This window comes from Ascaphus truei, chromosome 7, assembly GCF_040206685.1.
Source record: "Ascaphus truei isolate aAscTru1 chromosome 7, aAscTru1.hap1, whole genome shotgun sequence".
NCBI classification, from domain to species: domain Eukaryota; kingdom Metazoa; phylum Chordata; class Amphibia; order Anura; family Ascaphidae; genus Ascaphus; species Ascaphus truei.
In genome coordinates this window covers 31,217,746-31,245,596 of record NC_134489.1, presented here as the reverse complement: position 1 = coordinate 31,245,596, position 27,851 = coordinate 31,217,746, and the positions used below count along the sequence as shown (strand labels likewise).

General features: G+C 43.1%; 1 protein-coding gene across 1 annotated transcript in view; it reads right to left on the bottom strand.

Annotated features, from left to right (window-relative positions):
* Window positions 1–7,136: 7,136 nt before the first annotated feature.
* Window positions 7,137–27,851, bottom strand: part of LOC142498503 (extracellular calcium-sensing receptor-like) — a 30,872-nt gene continuing 10,157 nt past the window's right edge. The window contains exons 3-5 of the mRNA XM_075606737.1: window positions 26,152–26,379; window positions 8,534–8,657; window positions 7,137–8,053 (exon numbers count right to left, since the gene is read on the bottom strand). Coding sequence (XP_075462852.1) covers window positions 7,137–8,053; window positions 8,534–8,657; window positions 26,152–26,379 — 1,269 coding nt within the window. The remainder of the gene's footprint in view (window positions 8,054–8,533; window positions 8,658–26,151; window positions 26,380–27,851) is intronic.

Here is a 27,851-nt window from a genome sequence, read left to right as displayed (position 1 = left end):
TATTGAGTGCCTGTCTGACTCTGAATAAATTGAGTAATTCAGTAACAAAAACAATAATTCATTTACACAACCGGTCAGAGAGGCTGACTGTCTGAGATAAACTACACACAGTTAAGTTTTGCCGCTGCATTAGTCACAGTCTCAGTCTGCCACGTCTGCCAGTTGACACTGAGTCTGTCAGTGTCACTGCATCTCTGTTGTCATGTCAGTGGCTTATTGTGTAGTTGTTCATCTCCTGCCACTGCCACCACATCTACCTCCAGCACTACAAACAACATCATCCTCATCGTCATCATAATCTTAGTGGCAAAATGAAAAATTGCAAACATGCCATTATATTAGATATATTTTATTTGGACTATCAAGTGTGGGCCTGCACAATGCAACACCCAAACTACAGTACTATACCGGGCTACACCCACCCCTAACATCTCTGTCAGAATTGTCAATTGTCAAATTGGCACCTGGCAATGCAGAGTGTCAGTCACCAGTTAAGTAACATCAGCATGGTATTGGAACACTGTATGGCTTGTTATGTATGTAATAAAACACAGTTGTTATTCCATCTCTCAGTAACGCATGGGTGCGTCCCTTGGGTCCCAATTACGTACTCCTTTAATTTTGTTAATGTTTTGCTCAGAATAATGATTAACCTGTGAACACTAAGTTAGCACTCTTTGATTGTTATATCTGTGTAAATCAATGCATTGTCCACTTCCCTTCACTTCACTGGCTATCCTGCCTTCACTACCAACTGATATATATATGTAGCGCACTTTCCCCCACCGCCTGGGAGATGTGTGGCTATGGTGTATGGGTGTGGTGCAATACCTGATGGTACCCAGGAGATCTGAACCTCCGCTGCTGGGAACCTAGGGTTCACTTGAGTGGTGCTCGGTAGCGTCTCCACCTGTACAGGATTCTAGCATGTGGTATTCCCCCATTAAAAGGACACATAAAGAATACACACTTGGTATAGCAGAACAGTTTTACTATATGCAGCTAAATATAGTTACAGCCTATCCATCAGGCCACGCACGGCCGTACCTTCCAATACTCCATCCCTCTCAATGAAGTCACCATCCCCAAAGTACCTAGGGGCCCTTGGGCACCAAACCAACCTGGTGTCCAAAAGGTCAATCCCCCCACCCAATGTGTGGTACAGCGCTGCCTACTAAAGTGTTGTTGGTGCACGTGAAAAGTTGGGTACCTGCTGGATGTGTCACACCCGGGCGTGCAGTTGCTGTAGATGATGATGGGATCCACGGATCTGTTGCCGTAACCTGTGAAGCCTCTGCCTCTATGTTGGGTGGTATCCCACCTGGACTGTGCCACCGTCGATAAGAGTCTCTATGTGAAGGGTGATCTGGTCCCAAACCACCTATAAACAGGATGCAGCTGCTTCTGTCTGTATCCCTCACTCTAAAGCTACAGGGGCAGTGTCCCTATACTATGGGCCTGTCCCTGCAGCAACCACAAGCTGAGGGGAATTGGGGCCTAGCTGTGGCCTAATGGGGGTCTCTGGCCTAGTGCAGGTGACACAGACACCTGCACACTAACACCCTACTCTGATGGCGTCCCAGCTCCGACTGCATTGCGGTCACAGCACACAAAATGTATCCATTCCCCCTTACAGGAAATACTAGCGCCCTATTGTTTTTTTCACAGCACGTGACTGCTGCCCCTTGGGCTTCGGGGGATTGTAGTTCCCCATCTGGAACCTATAGGCATTGGCTGCCACTTTGCCTGAGCTACTGTGCTTGTGCAAAACCCTGTATTGGCTACCGCAACTCCCGGCACCTCTCTGCGGATGCGCAATGGTACTTTGAAAAGCCCGCCAGCACCTCACCAACTCAAGCCACAAGATGGTCTTGTTCTCGGATCAGGCAGTCTCCTTACATACACTCCGATGAGCTATCTCTATCATGGAAGACAGACTGGCGACCAATCAGAGCATGGGAATTTTCCCGCCAGCCAATCACGAGCCTTGTTCTCTGGACTTGGTACTCCGCCCTTCCCCGCTTTCCAGATGTCCTGCCACCCATCCGCTCCTTTGATCAGCCATTGCCATGTAGACCCCCCCCCCCCCGGGTAATTACATTACTAGGGCTGGCTGCATAATAATGGGTACCCATCTTTTAACATTGGGAACTTGGAGTCTAAAACTTGCTCCCTAAAACATAGTCCCTAGAACTTGGACCCTAAACTTGGACTCTGTAATCGGGTTTTAAAACAGGCTCTTGTACTGTGTTTTAAAACCGATTTGCAGAACTTGCTGGTGGGCACAGATTACACTTCCATAAAACACAGCGTCTTAATGTACAGACGCATACCCGTAAATCATATAAAATTGGGATGTTAAACACTCCCAGTTACCAAGAAATGTAACCACAGCACATACATTTGCAAGAGACTGCTATCCTGATTCATCTTTCCTGCAGCAATATATCTTTTATGCGGGTAAAATGTCAGTACTACCAGTATCTCTGGTCTGCAACACTTTACACAGTAAATCACATTTTACACTTGCTAATCCAGGCCGGGGATATGCTTAATAAAAACATCCTAGTTGTGAGTTGCTACTACGTTTTTAAGGGGAGATATTGCCGGGTCAATGTGCATACGCATACCTGCAGACCTTGCCTGCTCATCGGGTACTTTCTCCGGAGAACCAGTAACTTTGGTCCCTGACCCCGTATGCATATTCTAAACTAAACAGTTTCACCCAAATATCCCCCTTAAAACTCATGCACAAAAAATCCCCAATTTAATCCACGCCCTGAAATGTGAAAACACAACATATAGCTTCTAATACATTTTTGCAATGGATTGCAACACAAATACACTGTCCCCGGTTCATGGTGCTACTTAGCTGCCGGGGGCACACGTTTTTTAGGGGTAACCAGCCGGGCTTCACCTTTATTTCTTAAGACTGGCTACCCGCACCATCACACACTGAATAAGAACCAATTATGACATCAAGAAATAAAGGGTAATCTCAGTTGGCACGAGTACTATAGGGATCCGCTGCTAAATGCAAGAGGCATGTAGGTTGAGAAGGGGAGAGAGGAGAGCACTTGAAGGGTGATAAATGAACCAACCCAGAAAATCCAAAAGGGGTCAGGTTAATTACCTCTTCATCATAACCAGGAATAGAAATCAGCACCGTGCCTCCAATGATAACAGTGGGGAGTGCCTATACTCCTTACAGTGCACCATCTCTGACTCACTGGCAGGTGTTTGAACAAGCGTGTAGTGCAAACGGATCAGTACTGCTTATGTTCGTCACTCCAATCAAAAATGCCGAACAGGAAAAAAGCAGCAGATTGGTGGGACTGCAAACCCATAGAAATTAGCGGAATTCACCAGATGATAGAAAAAAATTAAAAATATTTATTGAATACATAATAAAAAATACAGCACAAGAATACAAAAAAGGGACAAAATCTCCTCCCACAGGTTTTGCACCGAGTTGGCGCTTTCACAAGGAGTTTCTTTTTTTTTGTTATGTAATCAATAAATCTTTTTTATTTGTTTTCTATCATCTGGTGAGTTATACTAATTTCAATGGGTTTGCAGTCCCACCAATCTCCTGCTTTTTCCTGAGGCACAGACCCTCCTGCCCTGACAGACACCACTCAAAAAAAAAAAAAAATGAAAGCCAAATTTTTTTTTAAATGATAAAAAACTGAATTATACATTATTTAGCTAAGAAGTACTGTAGATACAGTATCTTAATTCTGCAAATGGTTGCATTAAAAGATCTAGGTAATGTCAATGTATTTAGCATGCTGAGTCACTTTCTGATCTTCCACATCATGTAACAGGACAAATTGGCCATAAAAAACCCAGCAACAATTAAGCAAATCTGCCGCCCCTAGACACTTAGCCGTGTCGGCCGCCTCCTTGCTGCTGCCCTGTACTTCCTTTGGAATACAAGCGTCAAATGGCGCCGCGGATGTCCTCGAGGTGACGGCGTGTGGCATCATGTTGCCATAGCAACGAGACGCTTTGTGAAGGCATCAGCGGCGCTGGGATTCAAAAGGAGATGGTGGGCTGCAGAAAGGAGGCGGCCGACACATGTAAGTGCATTCCTGTTAGATATATAAGTGCATTCCTGTTAGATATATAAGTGCATTCCTGTTAGATATATGGTGCATTCCTGTTAGATATACAAGTGCATTCCTGTGAGGTCTGATAGGCCCGAGAGTGCTTCAAATATATATGGGGCGGAAATTTTTGCCGCTTCCAAATTTTACCGCCCTCGGTTTGGGCCTAACAGGCATTATGGGAAATCTGTCACTACATGTAATATAACTAAAGATACATAGCCTCAGTGCTACATGCCCAAAAAGCTCGTCCCAGCACTAAATTGATTAACCACACAACACAGTAAGATAAATGAATAGTATTTCTTTTTATTTCAGATTGTAAACATAATGCAAAAATGTGAAATACATATCTCTGTAATTTATTAATCTTTGTAATCTCAATGGTAAAGACAGACTACACACTTTGTAAAATGTTGCCTCAAAATGTTCACAGTAGCGTGTGTAGATCTACAGGATAAGACAAAATGAGATCAGAAAGGGTTTAGATACCCTTCCTTTCCCCAAAGAAATCATAATGATTTAACAAAAATAAAGCCAAAATGGAGAAGCCATGTGTGAAAAACTAAGTACACCTTATGATTCAATAGCTTGTAGAACCACCTTTAGCAGCAATAACTTGAAGTAATCGTTTTCTGTATGACTTTATCAGTCTGTCACATCGTTGTGGAGGAATTTTGGCCCACTCTTCTTTACAACGTTGCTTCAGTTCATTGAGGTTTGTGGGCATTTGTTTATGCACAGCTCTCTTAAGGTCCAGCCGCAGCATTTCAATCGGGTTGAGGTCTGGACTTTGACTGGGCCATTGCAACACCTTGATTCTTTTCTTTTTCAGCCATTCTGCTGTAGATTTGCTGGTGTGCTTGGGATCATTGTCCTATTGCATGACCCAATTTCGGCCAAGCTTTAGCTGTTGGACAGATGGCCTCACATTTGACTCTAGAATACAGAGGAGTTCATAGTCGACTCAATGACTGCAAGGTTCTCAGGTCCTGTGGCTGCAAAAACGAGGCCAAATCATCACCCCTCCACCACCGTGTTTGACAGTTGGGATGAGGTGTTTGTGCTGATATGCTGTGTTTGGTTTTCACCAAACGTGGCGCTGTGCATTATGGCCAAACATCTCCACTTTGGTCTCGTCTGTCCAAAGGATATTGTTCCAGAAGTCTTGTGGTTTGTTCAGATGCAACGTTGCAAACCTAAGCCATGCTGCCATCTTCTTTTTAGAGAGAAGATGCTTTCTCCTGGCAACCTTTCCAAACAAACCATACTTGTTCAGTCTTTTTCTAATTGTACTGGCATGAACATTAACATTTAACATGCTAACTGAGGCCTGTAGAATCTGAGATGTAACTCTTGGGTATTTTGCAATTTCTCTGAGCATTGCACGGTCTTACCTTGGGGTGAATTTGCTGGGATGTCCACTCCTGGGAAGATTGGCAATTGTCTTGAATGTTTTCCACTTTTGAATAATCTTTCTTACTGTATAATGATGTACAGGTGCGCCGACGAGTATTCTTAAACTTGCCTTAAACTTTCAGTTAGAATAGGACAACCAGGGACCCCCGCTTTTAATCCGATGGGCCATTAGTCTGTCTGCAGAAATGTCAGGGAAATGTTGCAGCATGAACCCAGGATGTACCTGGGTCTTGTTGGTGTTTGCCCCAGATTTGTTTTAGAATATCCATCAGCACTACAGGAACTCTAGGTTTTTTTGCAATTTCTGTGAGCATTGCACGGTCTGACCTTCGGGTGATTTTGCTGGGACATCCACTCCTGTGAAGGTTGGCAACTGTCTTGAATGTTTTCCACTTTTGAATAATCTTTCTCACTGTAGAATGATGAACTTTAAATTGTTTGGAAATGGCCTTATAACCCTTCCCAGATTGATGGGCAGCAACAATTGCTTCTCTAAGATCATTGCTGATGTCTTTCTTCCTTGGCATTGTGTTAACAAACACCTGGATGCTCCAGACCAGCAAACTGCTAAAACTTCGGCTTTTACAGTGGTTGTCACACTTGCAGATGATCAATTAATCAAGGGCATTTGATTAGCAGCACCTGTCTGCTACTTAGCATCTTTATCCCTATGGAAGCAGTAAGGGTGTACTTAGTTTTTCACACATAGCTTCTCCATTTTGACTTTATTTTTGTTAAATAAATAATGACACAGTGTAATATGTCATGTGTTGCTGTTCATCTGAGGTTGTATTTAGCAATTTTTAGACCTGCTAAGGAACAGATGATTGTGAGAGAGAGAAAAAGAGAGAAAAAGAGAGAGGTAGAGAGAAAAAAAAAAGAGAGAGAGAAAGAGAGAGAAAAAGAGGAAGTGAGAGAGAGAGAACACAAAATAGCGGAAGTACTGTTAGATTTGAAAGACTGTTTAACCAGTCCAAATCCGTTTCACGGATTTTTCAGAATTTGCCATTCAAAATCCGTTCCATCGTGTAAAATCCACCGACGGGTTGTTGCAGTTTCAATCCAAGCGGATTACAGTAATCCTTATCCGCCATTGGATACAATCCGCCGATGATGGATTGGATTCTTAAAATCTATTAGCGGATTGCGGAATCCGCGGATGGGGTATCGGTGTTAAAAAAATCAGCAGAATGTGAAATCACCATTTTTGAGACTAATTCGCTGAAATCCGCAGAATAAAGTAACCGCTCGAACCAAAGCAGATCCAAATCCACCAAAAAGATTTGCCCATCTCTATTAAGAACAATGTAGAAAATCAGTGAAGGAGGCACCCCAAAACTTACAGTAAACATATCTTTAATACCTTGACGTTTCGGCTACCCAGTGGAAGCTTTACCAGGACAGAATATATATAATTGTGAGGCAAATTTTAATAAGGACATTGACTCCCTCTTAAATGCTTTTATTCTCATGTACTGTATATTTGCATCAATCATGAATGGTCATACAGTTAGAACCCTGAGGTATAGTATTCATAGCCATGTTTTTCAGATCTAAGGCAGATAGTCACGTTGAGATGATCAGTGAATGAGATGTTCCAGGTCCTATTCACAATCCTCTTTTATTGCTGCTTCTCCCTGTTATATACTTTTTACTGTTCATCTGAGGCTGTATTATAATGATGTAGCATTTTGGGAAAAATATGCAAACAAGGAGTCCAGAACTTGAAGATAAGATAGCAAAAACTTCGACAGCCACCATGTGTTTGCCTTTGGTGCTGAGATAAGCTGGTATAAATGTCACCCTAACACTGGCAAAAACCAGCATGCTGAAAGTGATAAACTTGGCTTCATTAAAGGTATCAGGGAGTTTCCTGGCCAGAAATGCCACTAGGAGGCTAATAAAGGCTAAGAGACCCATATAGCCCAAGACGCATGAAAATAACACTTTGGATCCCTCATTACATTCAATAACTATGGTTCCAATCTCTGCTGCCATATTAAGCTCTGCTAATGGGGGAGAACTGATTAGCCAGACAATGCACAAAACTATCTGGATCATTGTACAGAAAGGAACAATGTAAATGGGAATCCTGAATCCCACCAGCTTTCTTAACCTGCTGTCCGGATTGGTACCACTGAACACCATGATGACAGTGATAGTTTTGGCCAGTATCACGGAAAGGCAAACAGAGAATATGACCCCAAACACCACCTGGCGAAGCATGCAGGTCATCATGGTTGGGCGGCCAATGAATACCAAGGAGCAGAGGAAGCAGAGAATGAGGGAGATGAGGAGGAGGTAGCTTAGCTCTCTGTTATTGGCCTTTACTATGGGAGTCTTGTGCTTTATTATGAACAAGCAGAGCACAGAAACTGTGAGCAAACACAAAATTATTGAAATGCTAGCCAAAGAGGCTCCTAAAAACTCTTCATAGGAGAGGAACTGGATGAGTTTTGGCACACACACCTCTTTTATGGTATCAGGCCATTTATCTTCTGGACACTTGAGGCATTCACTGTTATCTGAAAAAAAATGAAAATAATTATTAGATAAAAATGATTGCCAAGTTTGTACAGTACATATAGAGAATGGACAACACATACACTTTTCCAGTCTTGAAGATGAGGCTAATACTATCGGTGTCAAGAAAGAGTTGTCCATATTCCCACAAGGTAGGACTTCAATGTGTTTGTCAAAATCATTGTTTTGCAATCTCTTCATACACAGCAAACAATAATTTATATTATGTCTACAGTATATTGAATTTTGAGAATTTATAATTAGGAGCAGAACTATGGACCCCTGCATCATATTCCTAAGGTGATATGTATAGAGATTTGAATGATCTGTGGATGCTGACAATTCATATCCAACCTTCAGCTATAAGATAGACTAACCATAGATTTTAGGGTAATACTGATTTGCTAATCTTTTTCAGTAACTAAATTAGTAACACGTGTTGGAAATACAGTATTTTTATAGTAAGTGTAAGTATTACACACCTGCAGGGTTCAGGATCTCCCCTTCAGAGCATAGTATACAATCAAAACAGCAGATCTTTTGCCCTTGACGTGTAGCTCTTCTGTGGCCTTTTGGGCATGGGGCACTGCAGACTGATAAAGGAGCCTGAAAGAAAGTGAGTTGAGAATAATTATATCACTTTGAGTGCACAATACAATGTAGTAGATCAACCATGGGATGTCGTGCTTTGCTCACATGGCTACACACACACACTTCATGTAAGGCATGGTCAATTGGGTGTGTCTATTTCGTCTATAATAAAATAGCGTGAACACAAGCACAAGGTCTGTTTTATAGGATCATGATATGTGAGTATGGTGAACAAGTAGTGATTGCAGTGAATTAGTTTAGAATTTTGTAGTTAGTGGTATTGTTGTTCAGAGTACAGTACATACTGTAGCCATTATGGTACAGTATATTATTATATTGCAGTTCCAAAATCATATCCCTGCTGTCTCTTTTATTTACTCAGATCTAAAAAAACACCCTATTCACCAAATGTCCATCTCCAACCTTTTACTCCACTTCAGGGGTTACCAGTACATAAAACACAGAACCCCAGTAAGCTCTTTTTGGGAACCCCAGAGCCCCCACAAAATATATATATGTATATGTGTCAAAATGGAGTGCTATCGAGCGTGGCAAATGTATACAACAGACGACAGAGAAGCCCAATGCTACATCCAACATGACAGAAATACACAGTAAAATACTTATATATTCTCTTGAAATAGGGTCATTTAGTTTAACCCTTTGGCCAAAGCGTTGTAAGCTTGCGAGCCACGTCAAGGCAGACCCCTGTTCGCAAGTCCTAACACTACCAGATAAAATACTAATATACCTCTATTAGGATTAAAATTCTCATTTACCTCTATTAGGAGGGAGAAAGACCACAGTGGGTCTATATCCAGTAGAATGAGGCACTTGCAAACTAGGGAAGTGGGGAGGGGCGGGCTTAAAACCTGGGAAGGAGGAGCCACTAACCTCCACCAGCTGGAACAGCTGAGAATGGGTTAACAAAATATAGAACCCCAGTAAGCTCTTTTTGGGAACCCCTTAGCCCCCACAAAATATATATATGTATATGTGTCAAAATGGAGTGCTATCGAGCGTGGCAAATGTATACAACAGACGACAGAGAAGCCCAATGCTACATCCAACATGACAGAAATACACAGTAAAATACTTATATATTCTCTTGAAATAGGGTCATTTAGTTTAACCCTTTGGCTATACATTTGCCACGCTCGATAGCATTCCATTTTGACACATATACATATATATATTTTGTGGGGGCTCAGGGGTTCCCAAAAAAGCTTACTGGGGTTCTGTGTTTTGTTAACCCATTCTCAGCTGTTCCAGCTGGTGGAGGTTAGTGGCTCCTCCTTCCCAGGTTTTAAGCCCGCCCCTCCCCACTTCCCTGGTTTGCAAGTGCCTCATTCTGCTGGATATAGACCCACTGTGGTCTTTCTCCCTCCTAATAGAGGTAAATGAGAATTTTAATCCTAATAGAGGTATATTAGTATTTTATCTGGTAGTGTTAGAACTTGCGAACAGGTGTCTGCCTTGACGTGGCTCCCAAGCTTACAACGCTTTGGCCAAAGGGTTAAACTAAATGACCCTATTTCAAGAGAATATATAAGTATTTTCCTGTGTATTTCTGTCATGTTGGATGTAGCATTGGGCTTCTCTGTCGTCTGTTGTATGCATTTGCCACGCTCGATAGCACTCCATTTTGACACATATACATATTTTGTGGGGGCTCAGGGGTTCCCAAAAAGAGCTTACTGGGGTTCTGTGTTTTGTTAACCCATTCTCAGCTGTTCCAGCTGGTGGAGGTTAGTGGCTCCTCCTTCCCAGGTTTTAAGCCTGCCCCTCCCCACTTCCCTGGTTTGCAAGTGCCTCATTCTGCTGGATATAGACCCACTGTGGTCTTTCTCCCTCCTAATAGAGGTAAATGAGAATTTTAATCCTAATAGAGGTATATTAGTATTTTATCTGGTAGTGTTAGGACTTGCGAACAGGTGTCTGCCTTGAAGTGGCTCGCAAGCTTACAACGCTTTGGCCAAAGGGTTAAACTAAATGACCCTATTTCAAGAGAATATATAAGTATTTTACTGTGTATTTCTGTCATGTTGGATGTAGCATTGGGCTTCTCTGTCGTCTGTTGTATACATTTGCCACGCTCGATAGCACTCCATTTTGACACATATACATATATATATTTTGTGGGGGCTCAGGTGTTCCCAAAAAGAGCTTACTGGGGTTCTGTGTTTTCTTAACCCATTCTCAGCTGTTCCAGCTGGTGGAGGTTAGTGGCTCCTCCTTCCCAGGTTTAAAGCCCGCCCCTCCCCACTTCCCTAGTTTGCAATTGCCTCATTCTGCTGGATATAAACCCACTGTGGTCTTTCTCCCTCCTCATAGAGGTAAATGAGAATTTTAATCCTAATAGAGGTATATTAGTATTTTATCTGGTAGGGTTAGGACTTGCGAACAGGTGTCTGCCTTGACGTGGCTCGCAAGCTTACAACGCTTTGGCCAAAGGGTTAAACTAAATGACCCTATTTCAAGAGAATATCTAAGTATTTTACTGTGTATTTCTGTCATGTTGGAGTTACCAGTACATACCAGGTTTTCAATATGCCATTGTATCCAATAACCAATGTGGTATATCAGCAGATAAAAACAGACCAAATACCAATAGCAACGTTTATATTCTATTTAGTTTTTGAGGGAATGACTTTTGCAGACCTATTCAGTCCTAAACCTAGACATTAGAGACTGTTCCAGTCTTGGATCTCAGTCTCAGTTCTCATGCATTGTCCCTGGCCCAGATGCATGAAGCCCTGTTAAAATAATGCGTTTTTGCCAAACCAGGTAACAGACATTATTTTTCCTTAGTTTAATGGGTATCCCCTAAGCTAATTATATGCAAAAATCACGTCTGTCACCCAAAGTAGTATTGTACCGATAAATGCCGTGTGTTATTAGCACAGAGACGTGATAACCAATACGATGCCCAGGTGCACTGGGAAAAATCGAACATCCGTACCAATTAACGCACATGCGTTCCAGACACAGAACACATGTGCATTTCCTAAACGTAAAAAGAGAAAGAGAAATTCTCCCTTGTCATTTGACATTTTGTTCGCTCACTTTATTTTTCAGCCAGACTGCTTTAACTGTGTGTTTAAATAAATGTTACGTTTAGTATCTCCATCTCTTTGTAATTATCCAAATAATAACAGTGAGGTTGTAATGTCATTATACATACATAATTTAGCACAATATATAACATACTATATCATGTTACTTTTACAAACATATCCTACATTATGGTAAATAAAATATACATGTAACCCATATCCCCCCCTCCAGACACAGATGCTATATCTAGGGTGCGTGAGGGCTGGCTACACGTGCTTTAGTTGTGCGTACCTGCCGGTAACAGGAGGGCCTGAGCTTCCCGCGATGATGTTGGGGACACAGGACCAGGCTTCTGGGGCAGTTGCCTCATTCTTTAGTGGTGGTGCAGCGCCTCCATCCTCTATACCTTCCCGGGATATGGGGTAGGACCCTTATAGAAGAAATAACCCTGGTCCCAGGGTGGATGCTCCAGAATCACACACAGTCTCTGGTAAAATCAGCAATGTCTCTTTATTGTCTCTAGCTTGCACACAGCAGCCTTGGCAGCACACAGCAGCAGCAGCACACCAGACAATTCAAAGGTGTACTGGCCTTCTCCTCTCCTCTCCTTTCCTCCAAGATGCACTCCGACAGGATGGTCTGTGAGGGGCCTCAATACCCCAACGCCCACCTCAGACTGGGGGTAGATCCTCCCCATCACCCCCTCATTAGGTGAGGGGCATTGGTCCCCCGGAGCTCTGCTCACTCTCCAAATGTCATAGGCCAGAGTTCTCTCGCTCTCTCTTGCTCCCAGGACCGAGCTCGAACTACTCCTCTCCTCCAACTCCCAGGACAGACTCAAACTAGACCTCGAATTAGACTAGCTGTCACTCACAGGAACTGGCTACTAAATAGAGTCAGCCCTACCTGTCGTGATGTCAGCAGGACCTCCCCTCTGTCTCACGCCTGCAGCAGAGTCACGGGCCTGCATCTATCACTCAAGTCAGGGCGTGAAGGGGGAAAACCCATGATTACTACTGGTGCCTGCCCTTAACAGGACTTACCACAGTAGGAGAAAGATATATATAGCCCGTGCTGTTTACAGGGGGCTACACTCTCCCTCTGGGGGAATCCAATGGTCCCCACTTGGACCTATCTTTAGCAGTACCATCCTGCGGTGAACAACCTGGGAAACAAAACACATATCATGCAGTTTGGTAGTCATAACATATGCTCACATGAGGTAGTAATACAAAAACACTGGTTACTCCCAACGTGGAGAACCCTAACAGTAATGCTTCGGATCAGGTTTCCTTACTTTTCTGCCATTGTGATCCGTAATGGTCACAAAGAAGGACTGTACCGACCCATGCTCTGGCCGATATATTACGCTGTGCATGTATATGCACCGTCCTATACTCCAGATCGGACCAACTCACTGATCCTGTCCTCATTATGGTAACCTGCCTTACCAAACTTTGTTCGTAGATATTCTCGTATGGCTTCTCGGAGCCAACTATCTCTGCTCTCCTCTATTTCCCTCATTATGGGCTCAGGCACATAAGGGTATTCGTATCCATGTGACAGCCTATCCTAGCCACTATGGCTCTGTCTGCTTGGCTCAACTTAGTGAGCTTACGGTGACCCGCCCTGCTTGGCAGTACCCAAAACTCTGGTTCTATAGGAGCAATCTCATCATAAAATATACTGGGGCCTTTGGCTGAATGAGTTTCTGCTCTATCTCCCGGTACCTGTGATCTATCTCGTCCTCCACCTCCTGGGGAGCAAAGGCACCTGCCGCCCACCAATAATCAACTATGTTGTTCTTAATGAGTAGTAACCGCGTATGGTCCATACCTTCGTGGTACCCAGTGAACAGGGGTGCCCACCACTTGTCACGGTGCTCGTATTCTGTGGAATGGCTAGCGTTCTCTACCTCTGACTCTGCTTGGGACGAGACACCGGATGTCCCCGCCTCTGTAGAGCGCGAGCAATCTCTCCTCCCCTTGGCGTTGAAATAAATGGTAGGGTTCATCATGTGAACCACCATACTGACAGACCCAGTCTCTGCTGGAGTATGGGACCCTCGGGCTCTCCCTCTAGCTGTAGGAGAAAACGGCACAGGGTTAGGCACACGTATCACATTGGCATATGGTATTTCCCCATCAGACCCCTCATCGCTCAATTCCCAGTCCCGCCAATCTCTGGAATATTTGGGGTACTTGCTCAATTTATCCCCGCTAGGTCCCGGTGACAACACTCATGACAGGGCAGGGGCAGTGGCCGGGGCGATGGAGCTAGGGATTGGGGCTGGGGCAATGTTCAAGTCAGTGTCCAGCAAGCGGGTAATACCGCGACCAAGGGACGCTTTCTTGGGTGCTTTCTCCGCCATACTTCGCGCTTCTCTCGATGGGTCTCGACTCTTCAGGGTGGCCATTGCAGTGGCCATGGCTACTCTCCGTGGGAAGAACAGCGCTCCCGGGCCTCTCTTCCCGTCGGGCCCGTAAGTGACGTCATCGCCGGTGCCCGCGGAATCTCCATCCGCTCCGTGGTCACGCACCGGAAGTGCATCGAGGACCGGAAGGGGTGGTGGTGGAGCATCCGGTTCGTGGACAGACAAGTAGGCCACAAGCCTCTCCTTCTTGTCCTCCGCGGTTGCTGTCTTCGCCTGGCGGGAGTAAGGGGGTGGTGGAGTCTCCTTACCACTCCGTTGCTGTTTGGTGATCTTGAGGTCCTCAGGAGTCGTCTCGGATGCCATCTCCGCCGCACTGGGAGTCACCACGGTCGTGGGACTTCTACGGGCCTCAGGCCGCACCAGCGCTCGCCGTCGGAAGGTGTCCGGACTAGTCTGCTCCTCTTTGTTACCGCTGGGGTGGTTCGCCGGTAGGCGCATCGCCACCGATGGTACGCCAACCTCTTCCTCCGAGGATATCACGATCAGATCCTCCGCAAGGGAGTCACCGGGTTCTTGGGCGATACAACCAGTGGGTATGGGTACGAAACCATCTCGCTGCGGTACCTCCACTGCGGTCACGCTCTTCTCCGCTGACGGTTCTCTCGGCTCTGTAGTGGGCTGGGCCTTGGTTCTTCCCGCTGGGTTGCAACGGGGAACTAGGGCAGCCTTGTCTTTCATCTCCGCCACCTCCATTAGTGTTCCCGGAGAGGCACCCCACGGGGTCTCAATCAGTGGCCATGGCTCGTTAGGCCACAGGTAAAACGTGCCGCTTTGAGGATATCGTGCCTTGGTGCTTGAGACCGCTCCGGGTATCCCGCAGTGGATGCACAGGCACCGGAGGTACTCGTGGCTCTCCACCTACACTACCAGTAAGCCTCCTGGTAGCTGGTAGATCGTGGTGCTCACTTCGGACATTTTTAGCTCAGGGGTGGAACAGTTCAGTGTTTCAGCTTCTTGCTCCTCGAATGCCAGGCAGAAGTGAAGCTCCTCGCTCTCTCTTACTTTCCCTCCCTTTGCTGGGGAGGACGCTTCTGATTGGCTCTCCTTGTGCCCCCTCCCTCTGGTGGAATCCAGAGGCGGGGCAATCCTTCTTTCAGTGTGACGTGGTCTGGGTTGTTGGCTAGTCACAGCACAGGTGGGTGGGCTTTCGGCTTACGCGCCGCTCCGCTCCTCTTGCAGGGGATCTGGGTTTGGCGCCAAACACCTGCACATTTCCCGCCACATTTCTCGTACAGTCTCTTTGCACGATTCACGTGCTTGCTCCAGGATTGACGGGAATCGCCCATTTTAGTTTGGCTGCTAATTGCTGGCCCGTGGATGGCGCGTTTGTCGCCATTTTGGGTTCTTCTTTGCTCCACAGAGCACATGTAGTGACGGCCGCCATCTTCGATGAGCCCACCACATGTAAATGTGCACTACGCTCAGTGTCTATGGTGTAACACGATCCTAGACACTGGCTGTACCCACTGACACTCTCTGCATCTCTCTGCATGCTTTCTCTGTTGCCCACTAGTATGAGGTGGCATACCCCAGGCTAGGCAGAACTCCTTCCCTGTGCACTGTACTCGGTGACTGTTCCGGCAAGTGCTCTTTGGTGCATTTCATGTGTGTACCGGGCATCTCCCTAAGTACGGGCGTCCCTACTTTTGGCCACTCATAGTGCGAGCCCTGGGCCATGGTCCCTGGACATGTTAGCAGGCTAATCCCCCCCAGTTGCCTCACACTATCTGCCTCAAGGGACTATGACAGCAATAGCTATTCACCCATCTTACGCCACCCTCTTAGGGCACCCAGGGCATACTGTGCGGGAGCGGAGGTCCACGCTCCCCTGACTACCCCCAATATGGCATGCCCTACTTTCTTCAGCACTTGAACGGAGAGTGCACATCACTCTTCCCGCTCTGCTTCACTGTAATCCTGTCCTGTTCTGGATCTCAGCAGCTCCTCCAAATGTAACCCATATTTCTCCCCCCAGACACAGATGCTATATCTAGGGTGCGTGAGGGCTGTATACACGTGCTTGAGTGGTGCGTACCTGCCGGTAACAGGAGGGCCTGAGCTTCCTGCGATGATGTTGGGGACACAGGACCAGGCTTCTGGGGTAGTTGCCTCATTCTTTAGTGGTGGTGCAGCGCCTCCATCCTCTATACCTTCCCAGGGATATGGGGTAGGACCCTTATAGAAGAAATAACCCTGGTCCCAGGGTGGATGCTCCAGAATCACACACAGTCTCTGGTAAAATCAGCAATGTCTCTTTATTGTCTCTAGCTCGCACACAGCAGCCTTGGCAGCACACAGCAGCAGCAGCACACAATGCAATCCAAAGGTGTACAGGCCTTCTCCTCTCCTCTCCTTTCCTCCAAAATGCACTCCGACAGGATGGTCTCTGAGGGGCCTCAATACCCCAATGCCCACCTCAGAGGGTATCCTCTGGGTGGGGGTAGATCCTCCCCATCACCCCCTCATCAGGGTGAGGGGCATTGGTCCACCGGAGCTCTGCTCACTGTCCAAATGTCATAGGCCATAGTTCTCTCTCTGTCTCTTGCTCCAGGACAGAGCTCGAACTACTCCTCTCCTCCAACTCCCAGGACAGACTCGAACTAGACCTTGAACTAGTTCTGTCATTCACAGGAACTGGCTACTAAATAGAGTCAGCCCCACCTCTCATGATGTCAGCAGGACTTCCCCTCTGACTCATGCCTGCAGCAGAGTCAGGGGCCTGCATCTATCACTCAAGGCAGGGCGTGAAGGGGGGAAACCCATGATTACTACTGGCGCCTGCCCTTAACAGGACTTACCACAGTAGGAGAAAGATATATATAGCCCGTGCTGTTTACAGGGGCTACATACAGTTTGTTACATAACCTAAATGATACTTAAACCGATGCACCTCTTCGTGTTACTGAATGGTACATACTGTAATTGCTCATATATATATACTTTGATTTGACACACAACTTTTCAATGGAAAGTGCCAAGTACCGTGCCAAAATAGTATATTAGGGTACCAGTTTTTACACCCCTTTGTCATTATAGCCTATTGACTGAAATAACATTAGGATAATAATGGTCTTGGTGTGATTAATGGCAAGTTTAGGTGAGACCAATTTATCATAAAGTTATTTCCCTGCGATAACTTTAACACGGTTTATCAGAGCTGTGAGTTTAGACTAAAAGGTGACTAGCATCTTATTTGCATATACGTATAGTTTAGAAACAAAGTTCCAAGAGCAATGCTCTGTGTGAGGGACACATATAGTCAAGATAAGCATTAAGGTTGCACACACTGAAAGTGTGTAAAGGAAGCCAAATATTGCTGTTTGAAGTAATGGACCCAGTGCTATATGAATAGTGGAGAGATATATACCTTGAAAGTCCACAAGGTGGAGACAAAGACTGATATATATTGATCACAATAAAATGCAGTACTCCACCGGACAGAAAATCTCATCGATCGGCACTGTTACTGGTCAGCAATTACACCTGTTGTGGGGAGGAGATACAATACTCACGGCCAGCGGCTCCATGTCTATGCGTGCATCACGAGAATAGAGAGCATTGTTAGCGCACAGCCAGGGAGTCCTGTAAAGTCCATGCAGGAGAAGGAAAAAGCCAGGCCACTCCAGAAGTAAAAAAATAGTAATGAATTTATTGCATGCTGAACATACACAAAAAACGGGACAGGTAAACGCACCTACGCGTTTCGTACTCAAGGTACTTTATCAAGATGACAAAAGTGTATTAAAGCTGCTTATTTATACTTACCCGAACTGCTTCTGAATCAATAGGATGCCGCGTCACCTTCCCGCGCCGCGCAGTGTCATGGCGGCAAGACCAGTCACCTGCATGCGCGAAAGAACGCGAGAGAGGTGCGCGCACAGCTACAGGTCGGGCAGCTCAGGCAAAGGATAAAAGACCCTTAAGCACTACGCGCTTCAGCCCACTGAGTGACGTCATCAGCGCGCAACACAGAACGTGGTCACGCTGATGTGATGCCACGTTCAGTAGCCTGACTAAACCTAAAAAACTTTTTTACAAAACAAAATCTTTATTAAACCAAACAATATTGTGCACATAGTTTTTAAGGAGAAAAGTGTATATAAAAACGAATAGCTTGTTGCAATACTAGCAGCAACCCTGTGTAACAGTATACTGAGCAGACAGAAGAAATAATTGTGAGCAATGGTTGATTATAAATAGTGGGCAAATAGCACACATAGTATTAATAATATTTATGTAGATGTATTATAATATAATAATCATACCATATAACATGCCATAGTATTTCAAAGGTATAAACCTAGAATCGTATAAACTTAAGTATATAAGCACAGTTACTGTACATAGGGAAAAAATTAAAACACCTTGTTTATCAGAGGAAAAAACAGTTCGTGTTGAACAAGCATTTGAAAATAATAATCAATACATAACTACATAATAGATTCATAATAGGATACTAATAATCTCTACGTAACATTTAACCTGAGTATCAACAGTATTTGTAACAGAGGAATACATTGATATAACGAGTTTATACATAGTGTTATATACATGTTAGTAAAATAATGTATATGAAAATATAAAGAATATATATACACACTATGTATTGTGTATTCAGAAAAATGATCATGAACACCGATTGGAAAAGCTGTGTACTCTATAAGTATAATAACATTAAATGTATTACTTATTTGTGATAATTAATATAATAATTAACTTAGAACAATATTGTAATAGAAAATGTTATGTCTACAAAATGATTAAACTAAATAATCAAAAAAGAAGAATCATAAAAAGTGACTTAGATCCCAATCAATGTTCATGCCCAGAGGGGTTGTTGTTCTCAAAGTAAAAATCCAGTAAGATTCTCGTCTACTGTATCTAACTGTTTAATCCTATCTCCTCCTCTTATGGGCACAGGAACGTGTTCTATGCCCTGAAATGTGAATGAGTTGCTGTTACCATATGGGCAACTAGAAAAGTGTTTTGAAACGGGGTGAATCTGATCCCCGTTATTGATAAGCCGTAAATGCTCAAGAATTCTAATTTTTAAACACCTAGTTGTCCATCCAACGTATTGTCGGCCACATCCACATTTCAGCAAGTAAATGACATAAGAGGAGTTACAATTTATGAATGATTTAATGGTGTAACTTTTTCTCGTGTTAGAAGAACTAAAAGTTTTGTTTTTATTCATTTTAGAACAAGCTTTGCAATGGGAACATGGATATGTTCCGTGGGGTAATGTTGATCTGTCCTCTCTTGTAGATTCAAAGAGACTAGGGGATAAAAAGTTAGACAAAGTTTTAGCGTGTTTGAAAACAACATTGGGACCCGTTGCAATATACGGTTTTAAAATTGGATCCAGGGACAGAACATACCAATGCTTTCTAAGAAAATTCTTTATAGCTCCAGTTTGTTTACTAAAAGGGGTAATAAAGGAAGGACTCTTGTTGGTTTTGGCTTAAACATAAGTCTAGATAGTTAATGTGTTGTGCATTATATGAGTGAGTGAACTGAAGATTAAAATTGTTTGTGTTAAGTGATAAAATAAATTTGTGTAAGACCGTGACATCACCCTCCCAAATCAATATCAAGTCATCAATGAAACGTTTGTAAAATAGAATGTGCTCCCTATATTTGTTAATTTCTCCAAACACGTGGAACAGCTCCCACCACCCCATGAAGAGGTTGGCGTATGAGGGGGCAAAACTCGTGCCCATGGCTGTTCCACGTGTCTGGAGGTAATGAACCCCATTAAAAAGAAAAAAATTGTGAGTGAGAAGAAAGTAAATTGAATCTAAAATGAACGTGGATTGTGCAGGTGATAAATCAGACCGATTGAGAAAATACCCAGCAGCTGTCAATCCATGTTCATGGGAAATGACAGTGTATAGGGATGTGACATCCAGTGTCACCCACATAAGATTGCGTTTCCATCTAAAGCCATCTAGGGTATTGATTAGATGACTACTGTCTCTAATGTAAGACGGTAGCTTTTGCACCAGGGGTTGGAGAAAATAATCCACATAGCGTGAAACACCATCCCCCAAAGAGTCAATGCTAGAAACAATTGGCCTCCCAGGTGGGGAGACCAATGTTTTATGAATCTTCGGGAGATGGTGGAACACAAATAATTAATACATTTAATGTTATTATACTTATAGAGTACACAGCTTTCCCAATCGGTGTTCATGATCATCTTTCTGAATACACAATACATAGTGAGTATATATATATATTCTTTATATTTTCATATACATTATTTTACTAACATGTATATAACACTATGTATAAACTCGTTATATCAATGTATTCCTCTGTTACAAATACTGTTGATACTCAGGTTAAATGTTACGTAGAGATTATTAGTATCCTATTATGAATCTATTATGTAGTTATGTATTGATTATTATTTTCAATTGCTTGTTCAACACGAACTGTTTTTTCCTCTGATAAACAAGGTGTTTTAATTTTTCCCTATGTACAGTAACTGTGCTTATATACTTAAGTTTATACGATTCTAGGTTTATACCTTTGAAATACTATGGCATGTTATATGGTATGATTATTATATTATAATACATCTACATAAATATTATTAATACTATGTGTGCTATTTGCCCACTATTTATAATCAACCATTGCTCACAATAATTTCTTCTGTCTGCTCAGTATACTGTTACACAGGGTTGCTGCTAGTATTGCAACAAGCTATTCGTTTTTATATACACTTTTCTCCTTAAAAACTATGTGCACAATATTGTTTGGTTTAATAAAGATTTTGTTTTGTAAAAAAGTTTTTTAGGTTTAGTCAGGCTACTGAACGTGGCATCACATCAGCGTGACCACGTTCTGTGTTGCGCGCTGATGACGTCACTCAGTGGGCTGAAGCGTGTAGTGCTTAAGAGTCTTTTATCCTTTGCCCGAGCTGCCCGAGCTGCCCGACCTGTAGCTGCGCGCGCACCTCTCTCGCGTTCTTTCGCGCATGCAGGTGACTGGTCTTGCCGCCATGACACTGCGTGGCGCGGGAAGGTGACGCGGCATGCATCCTATTGATTCAGAAGCAGTTCGGGTAAGTATAAATAAGCAGCTTTAATACACTTTTGTCACCTTGATAAAGTACCTTGAGTACGAAACGCGTAGGTGCGTTTACCTGTCCCATTTTTTGTGTATGTTCAGCATGCAATAAATTCATTACTATTTTTTCACTTCTGGAGTGGCCTGGCTTTTTCCTTCTCCTGCATGGACTTTACAGGACTCCCTGGCTGTGCGCTATCAACGCTCTCTATTCTCGTGGATCTACAAAGGATGGACTGCACGCCGCCAATGATACAAGTGCCCCCCTGGTAGTACAGGTAAAGTGCCGCAGTGCCTTTTATTTATCCCTGTTCACCACGGTCATTGACCATTATTATTATTATACTGGTTGGGTGTGATTTTGTGAGTATCTAAGCTGACTCCACTGATGTTCCCACCAGTTGTTAATTAATCCTATTGGGGGCACTCCATCTTGGTTTGGATTAACCCAGTGTGGTTTTATATACTGTCGGATATCCACTACAGGACTGGTCACAATTTGGAGCATCACATCTACCTTATTCTATGTGATATCTATGCGTGCATCACGCTGATGAGTCTAAGCAGAGGAGAAATCCAAATGTTGTAAGCGGTGTACAGCTGCAAAAACGGGGCCAGCACCAATGCTAATGAGGTTAAAAATAGTTTATTTGTAACATGGTAACGGGGAAGGAGTTTGCATTAGCATACCTAAATAAAGTCAATAAAAAGAGCAGCCAGCTAATCCAATCAATACAAGCAGTAACAATATCAAAAATTATTTAATTCAACCATTAACCAATGAAACCAATTAATTCCTAAACCAACTCAAAATGAATAGTAACACTAACCAATCAAACCAATGAATTACTACAACATTAATGAATGTAAACATTAAAAGACAAATAAATACATTCAAACAATCTCCTAAAAAAACATAAAACGCATTAGCCAACATAATACAACATTAACTACAAACGAACACCAATCGCAAACATTTTATTACATTAAGCAGGAAAAATACAAACAATTGCATCCACATAAGAAACTGACATTAAAAAAACCAACAGCAATACCAAGCCATAAATGTCCCCCAAATATTGTAATAATAATGTATTAATCTGTACCCTAAAGTGGTACAGATTAATATATTATCAGTCAATGTGCCAACCCCAAAAATTCAACAATCACATCCAATGAAAAAACCTATAAAAAAAGACATTTACAAACATTTAATATATTACTTACCATTAGAAGCGGTGGCCCTCCGACTTCCGGGGAAACAGGAAGCTCACGTACCTTGAAGGCCTCCAACAGCATCCGATGCCATCCGCCATGAAGATCCGGATCAGGTACCCAAATCTTCTTTTTTCTTTCTTTAATCACCTTCTTCTATCTTCATCTGTCACCATTTCTTGATCTTCTTTATCTTCTTTCTTCATCTGTCAATCCAAAATACCCCATGTTAAATCTTAGCCGATGCTGTCTCGTCGGCTTCTTGGGCTCAAATGAGGCGTCACGGCCTTAAATATGGCTTGTGACGTCACATTTAGCTTCAAAATGGTTAACAGCCACCTGATTGGCTGTTCAAACCATATTCCGACTTTAATTTTTTTTTCTTACATGACGTCACTTAAAGGGAATGATGCCAGCCCATCTGAATCACTTTAGGGTACAGATTAATACATTATTATTACAATATTTGGGGGGCATTTATGGCTTGGTATTGCTGTTGGTTTTTTTAATGTCAGTTTCTTATGTGGATGTAATTGTTTGTATTTTTCCTGCTTAATGAAATAAAATGTTTGCGATTGGTGTTCGTTTGTAGTTAATGTTGTATTATGTTGGCTAATGCGTTTTATGGTTCTTTCAGAGATTGTTTGAATGTATTTATTTGTCTTTTAATGTTTACATTCATTAATGTTGTTGTAATTAATTGTACAAAAAATGCAATGAACCGGCGCTTCAGGCTACAACAATACCCCAGTCCAATGATTAGTCCATATAGATATGGAAAGTTCTTTTCAATATTCCAGCTGGTGGAGCGATGGTGATCCAATTGCTGGCTGCTGGTTCCGAACTCCTCCTAGTATGTAATGGACAAAAAGGAAAAGACCATTGCGCAGCCACAAGAATCCATAAATAACTCCACAACAGATTAAAGTAATGAACTTACAGACTTGCTGTGTTATTGTTCCTTTGAGACAATCTGTGCTTTTAACCTCTTCTCTTCCAGATATCACGAATCCCACGTGTTATATGTCTATCCTTCAGGTTTTCTGTCTGTTCACAGCATTACCACTTGGTCATAGTTCCCATGTGTTCCCAGAAAGGAAATAACATGAAAGATGATGGTGCAGATTGATAAAAATTTATTACAATAAAAATAAAAACAGCCAAGGGCTTACTCACATAAACCAGGCTGTGTAAAAACAGCTGACAACGTGCCGTCCACAGCTTGATACAATCAGGTAGGCAGGCTTCTTGGAGGATGGTGCTATTGTTGTTTGCAAACCCTGAAGTGGTGTCTAACTCTCAGTAGTTACTCTGCGAGATTGGCCCTTCTATTTGCAATAGCTTCCTCTATCTCAGCTTGAGGTGGCCAGCACTGCAGAATGTGCTCTGCTCACCTCTCTGGGTAACTGCCGTCAGCCCGCGCTAAGCCTCGTGATGTCACACTCTGGCGTCTCTCCTGATCTCTATGCTCCTGCTTCTGAAGACCGTGTCAGTTCTAGCTCCTCCCTCTCCATACACGTTTCGTGACGCACATTGCGTGATGAAGTGACCACATTGCGTCACGAAATGCGTATGGAGAGGGAGGATCTAGAACTGACACGGTCTTCAGAAGCATGAGCATAGAGATCAGGAGAGACGACAGAGTGTGACATCACGAGGCTTAGCGCGGGCTGACGGCAGTTACCCAGAGAGGTGAGCAGAGCACATTCTGCAGTGCTGGCCACCTCAAGCTGAGATAGAGGAAGCTATAGCAAATAGAAGGGCCAATCTCGCAGAGTAACTACTGAGAGTTAGACACCACTTCAGGGTTTGCAAACAACAATAGCACCATCCTCCCAGAAGCCTGCCTACCTGATTGTATCAAGCTGCGGACGGCACGTTGTCAGCTGTTTTAACACAGCCTGGTTTATGTGAGTAAGCCCTTGGCTGTTTTTTATTTTTATTTTTATTGTAATACATTTTTATCAATCTGCACCATCATCTTTCATGTTATTTCCTTTCTGGGAACACATGGGAACTATGACCAAGTGGTAATGTTGTGAACAGACAGAAAACCTGGAGGATAGACATACAACACGTGGGATTCGTGATATCTGGAAGAGAAGAGGTTAAAAGCACAGATTGTCTCAAAGGAACAATAACACAGCAAGTCTGTAAGTTCATTACTTTAATCTGTTGTGGAGTTATTTATGGATTCTTGTGGCTGCGCAATGGTCTTTTCCTTTGTGTCCATTACATACTAGGAGGAGTTCGGAACCAGCAGCCAACAATTGGATCACCATCACTCCATCAGCTGGAATATTGAAAAGAACTTTCCATATCTATATGGACTAATCATTGGACTGGGGTATTGTTGTAGCCTGAAGCGCCGGGTCATTGCATTTTTTGTATAATTGTCTGTAATGAGTTTGTGAGGAATTTGTTTGGCAGAGACCCTGTGGCAGCTTTCACTTAGCAATAAGCTTATTATTCACATATTGTATTTACACTTTATATATTTTTTTGCGCTGAGTTATAGGGTATATCTTTTTTTAGTTTATCATTGTAATTAATTGGTTTGATTGGTTAGTGTTACTATTCATTTTGAGTTAGTTTAGGAATTAATTGGTTTCATTGGTTAATGATTTAATAAATTCGTTGTTGATATTGTTACTGCTTGTATTCATTGGATTAGCTGGCTGCTGTTTTTATTGACTTTATTTAGGTATGCTAATGCAGTGTTTAATAATGGGCAAATAATCTATTATCCATATCTGGATAATAGTAATTTTGCACATTATTGTACTGCATGTGTTAGGGAGGAGGGCGGGAGGGGGTCATGTATTGATGTTTGTTAATTCTTTTTTAAATATACATTTTAATTATAGTGTAGATGTGCAGGGGGTCTCCGGAGCTGACCCGCGTTGATTTCAGGTCCGAGGACCCCCTACTTCAGGAGATACAGGCCCTGTTATGGGGTGCCGGTATCCCCTGCACTTTCAAGCGTCCGCGTCACGTGACCGGGACATTGAAATTCTGCAGGGGATACCGGCACCCCATAACGGGGCCTGTATCTCCTGAAGTAGGGTATCCTCGGACCTGAAACCAATGCGGTTCAGCTCAGGAGACCCCCTGCTCATGTACACTATAATTAAAATGTATTTATTTATTGTACGATCGCCTGCAGCAGCCTTGCATGGAGATGGCAAATCTCCATGCAAATGTTACAAGCGGCTTTTTTTTCAATCAGCTAGCGTACGGGAACTTTAAGTGCGATAGCAGGGGGGAAATACATTGCACGCACGATAAGCCAGTTTTGGGCACGTCCGATAAAAAATGGGCTCAGGGCCTTAGTGAATCACGCCGCCGGCTTCATTTGTTATCGGACTTGCTATTTTTTTTCAGGCCGGCGCGAAAGCTCGGAGCTTAGTGCATAGCCCCCATAGTCTTAACCCTTATAGATTACTCCTTTTAATTGATGTCAGAAACAGGTTCCCTGCTGCTCAACACTACTTTGGACACACTAAGGGGGTGGAGAAGTGATGAAGAACAGTACGTTTCGTGCAGGTCCTTTTTTTAAGCTTGTGTAAGTGCACAAATATAGTACAACCTATTATAAATAACAATGACTTTATTTATGAATTTCCAGTATAAATACAGACCTGTACTTAAATCATGAAGCTGCTTTAAGTTTCTTCAAACACAGTTAACACCTTATACTGAGCACTGTATAATAATACTTACGTGACTCTGTCCTCCATTCCATAAGATTCTGCTTTGGTCAATCTGCAGTTCGTGGCCTTTCGGAGAGCGGGCATCAAAGCTGCCAATGTGGACGTATTGATTGCTTCCATTAGAGAAGAGCTGCCAGTTTAAAATGTCAACAGACAAGGGAACATCACCATTCTCATCAAAAAATATCGTCTCCCCAGCAGTGTTGTTGAAGTTCACTTTTTTGACATAATGAAGCAGCTGAAAGGCAAAACATCATCAAAGCAGGAATCAATTTTCTGGGAGATTGTACTTCTATTTTGAAAACTGAGCTATGTACACAGACAATTGTGTATATATGGGACCCCTTCTCTTTTCTCTCTACACACTCTCTCTAGGTGACCTAATCACATCTTTTGGGTTTAAATATCACCTCTATGCTGACGACACACAAATTTACCTTTCAACCCCTGACCTTACACCTGCTATACAGACCAAAGTTTCTGAATGCCTTTCTGGAATATCATCCTGGATGGCCATCCGCCGACTGAAACTTAATATGGCAAAAACAGAGCTCCTTATTCTTCCTCCCAAACCTGGCCCTACTACCTCCTTCCACATTACTATTGGAAATACGATCATTCACCCAGTAGCCAAAGCACGCTGCCTAGGGGTTACACTTGATTCCTCTCTCATTCTCCTCTCATATTCAAAACGTTTCTAAAACCTGTCGCTTTTTCCTCCGCAATATCACAAAGATACGCCCTTTCCTCTGTTACACAACTGCTAAAACTCTGACTCAGGCCCTCATTCTCTCACGTCTCGATTACTGCAACCTCCTGCTGTCCGGCCTTCCTACCTCTCACCTGTCTCCCCTACAATCTATCCTAAACACTGCTGCCAGAATCACTCTACTCTTTCCTAAATCTGTCTCAGCGTCTCCCCTGCTGAAATCCCTCTCCTGGCTTCCGATTAAATCGCGTATCTCACACTCAATTCTACTGCTCACTTTTAAAGCTTTACATTCTTCTGCCCCTCATTACATCTCAGCCCTAATTTCTCGCTATGCACCATCACGACTCTTGCGTTCTTCTCAAGGAAGTCTTCTTACTACCCCCTTTGTATCTAAAGCTCTCTCCCGCCTTAAACCTTTCTCACTTTCTGCCCCACACCTCTGGAATGCCCTTCCCCTCAATACCCGACTAGCCCCCTCACTATCCACCTTTAAGACCCACCTTAAGACACATCTGCTTAAAGAAGCATATGAGTAGCACTGGATAATCATGGACACATGACACAAAGCTTGGCCCCCTGCAGAAGCACTTACTAGTATTCCCTCCTACTGTCTCTGTACGTTCTCCCTACCTACCAATTAGATTGTAAGCTCCTCGGAGCAGGGACTCCTTCCTTAATGTTACTTTTACAGTATGTCTGAAGCACTTATTCCCATGATCTGTTATTTATATTTGTTATTTATGTGACATGTATTACTACTGTGAAGCGCTATGTACATTTTATGGCGCTATACAAATAAAGACATACATACATACATACATACATATATATATATATATATATATATATATATATATATATATATATATATATATATATATATATATATATATATACACAAAAAAGAAAAAAAATCACAGTGCCTTAAATGAGATGAATAAAAATAGTCAATAGTGGAAATAGCCCCTGATGTAATTCCTAATGATGAAACAAGCAGA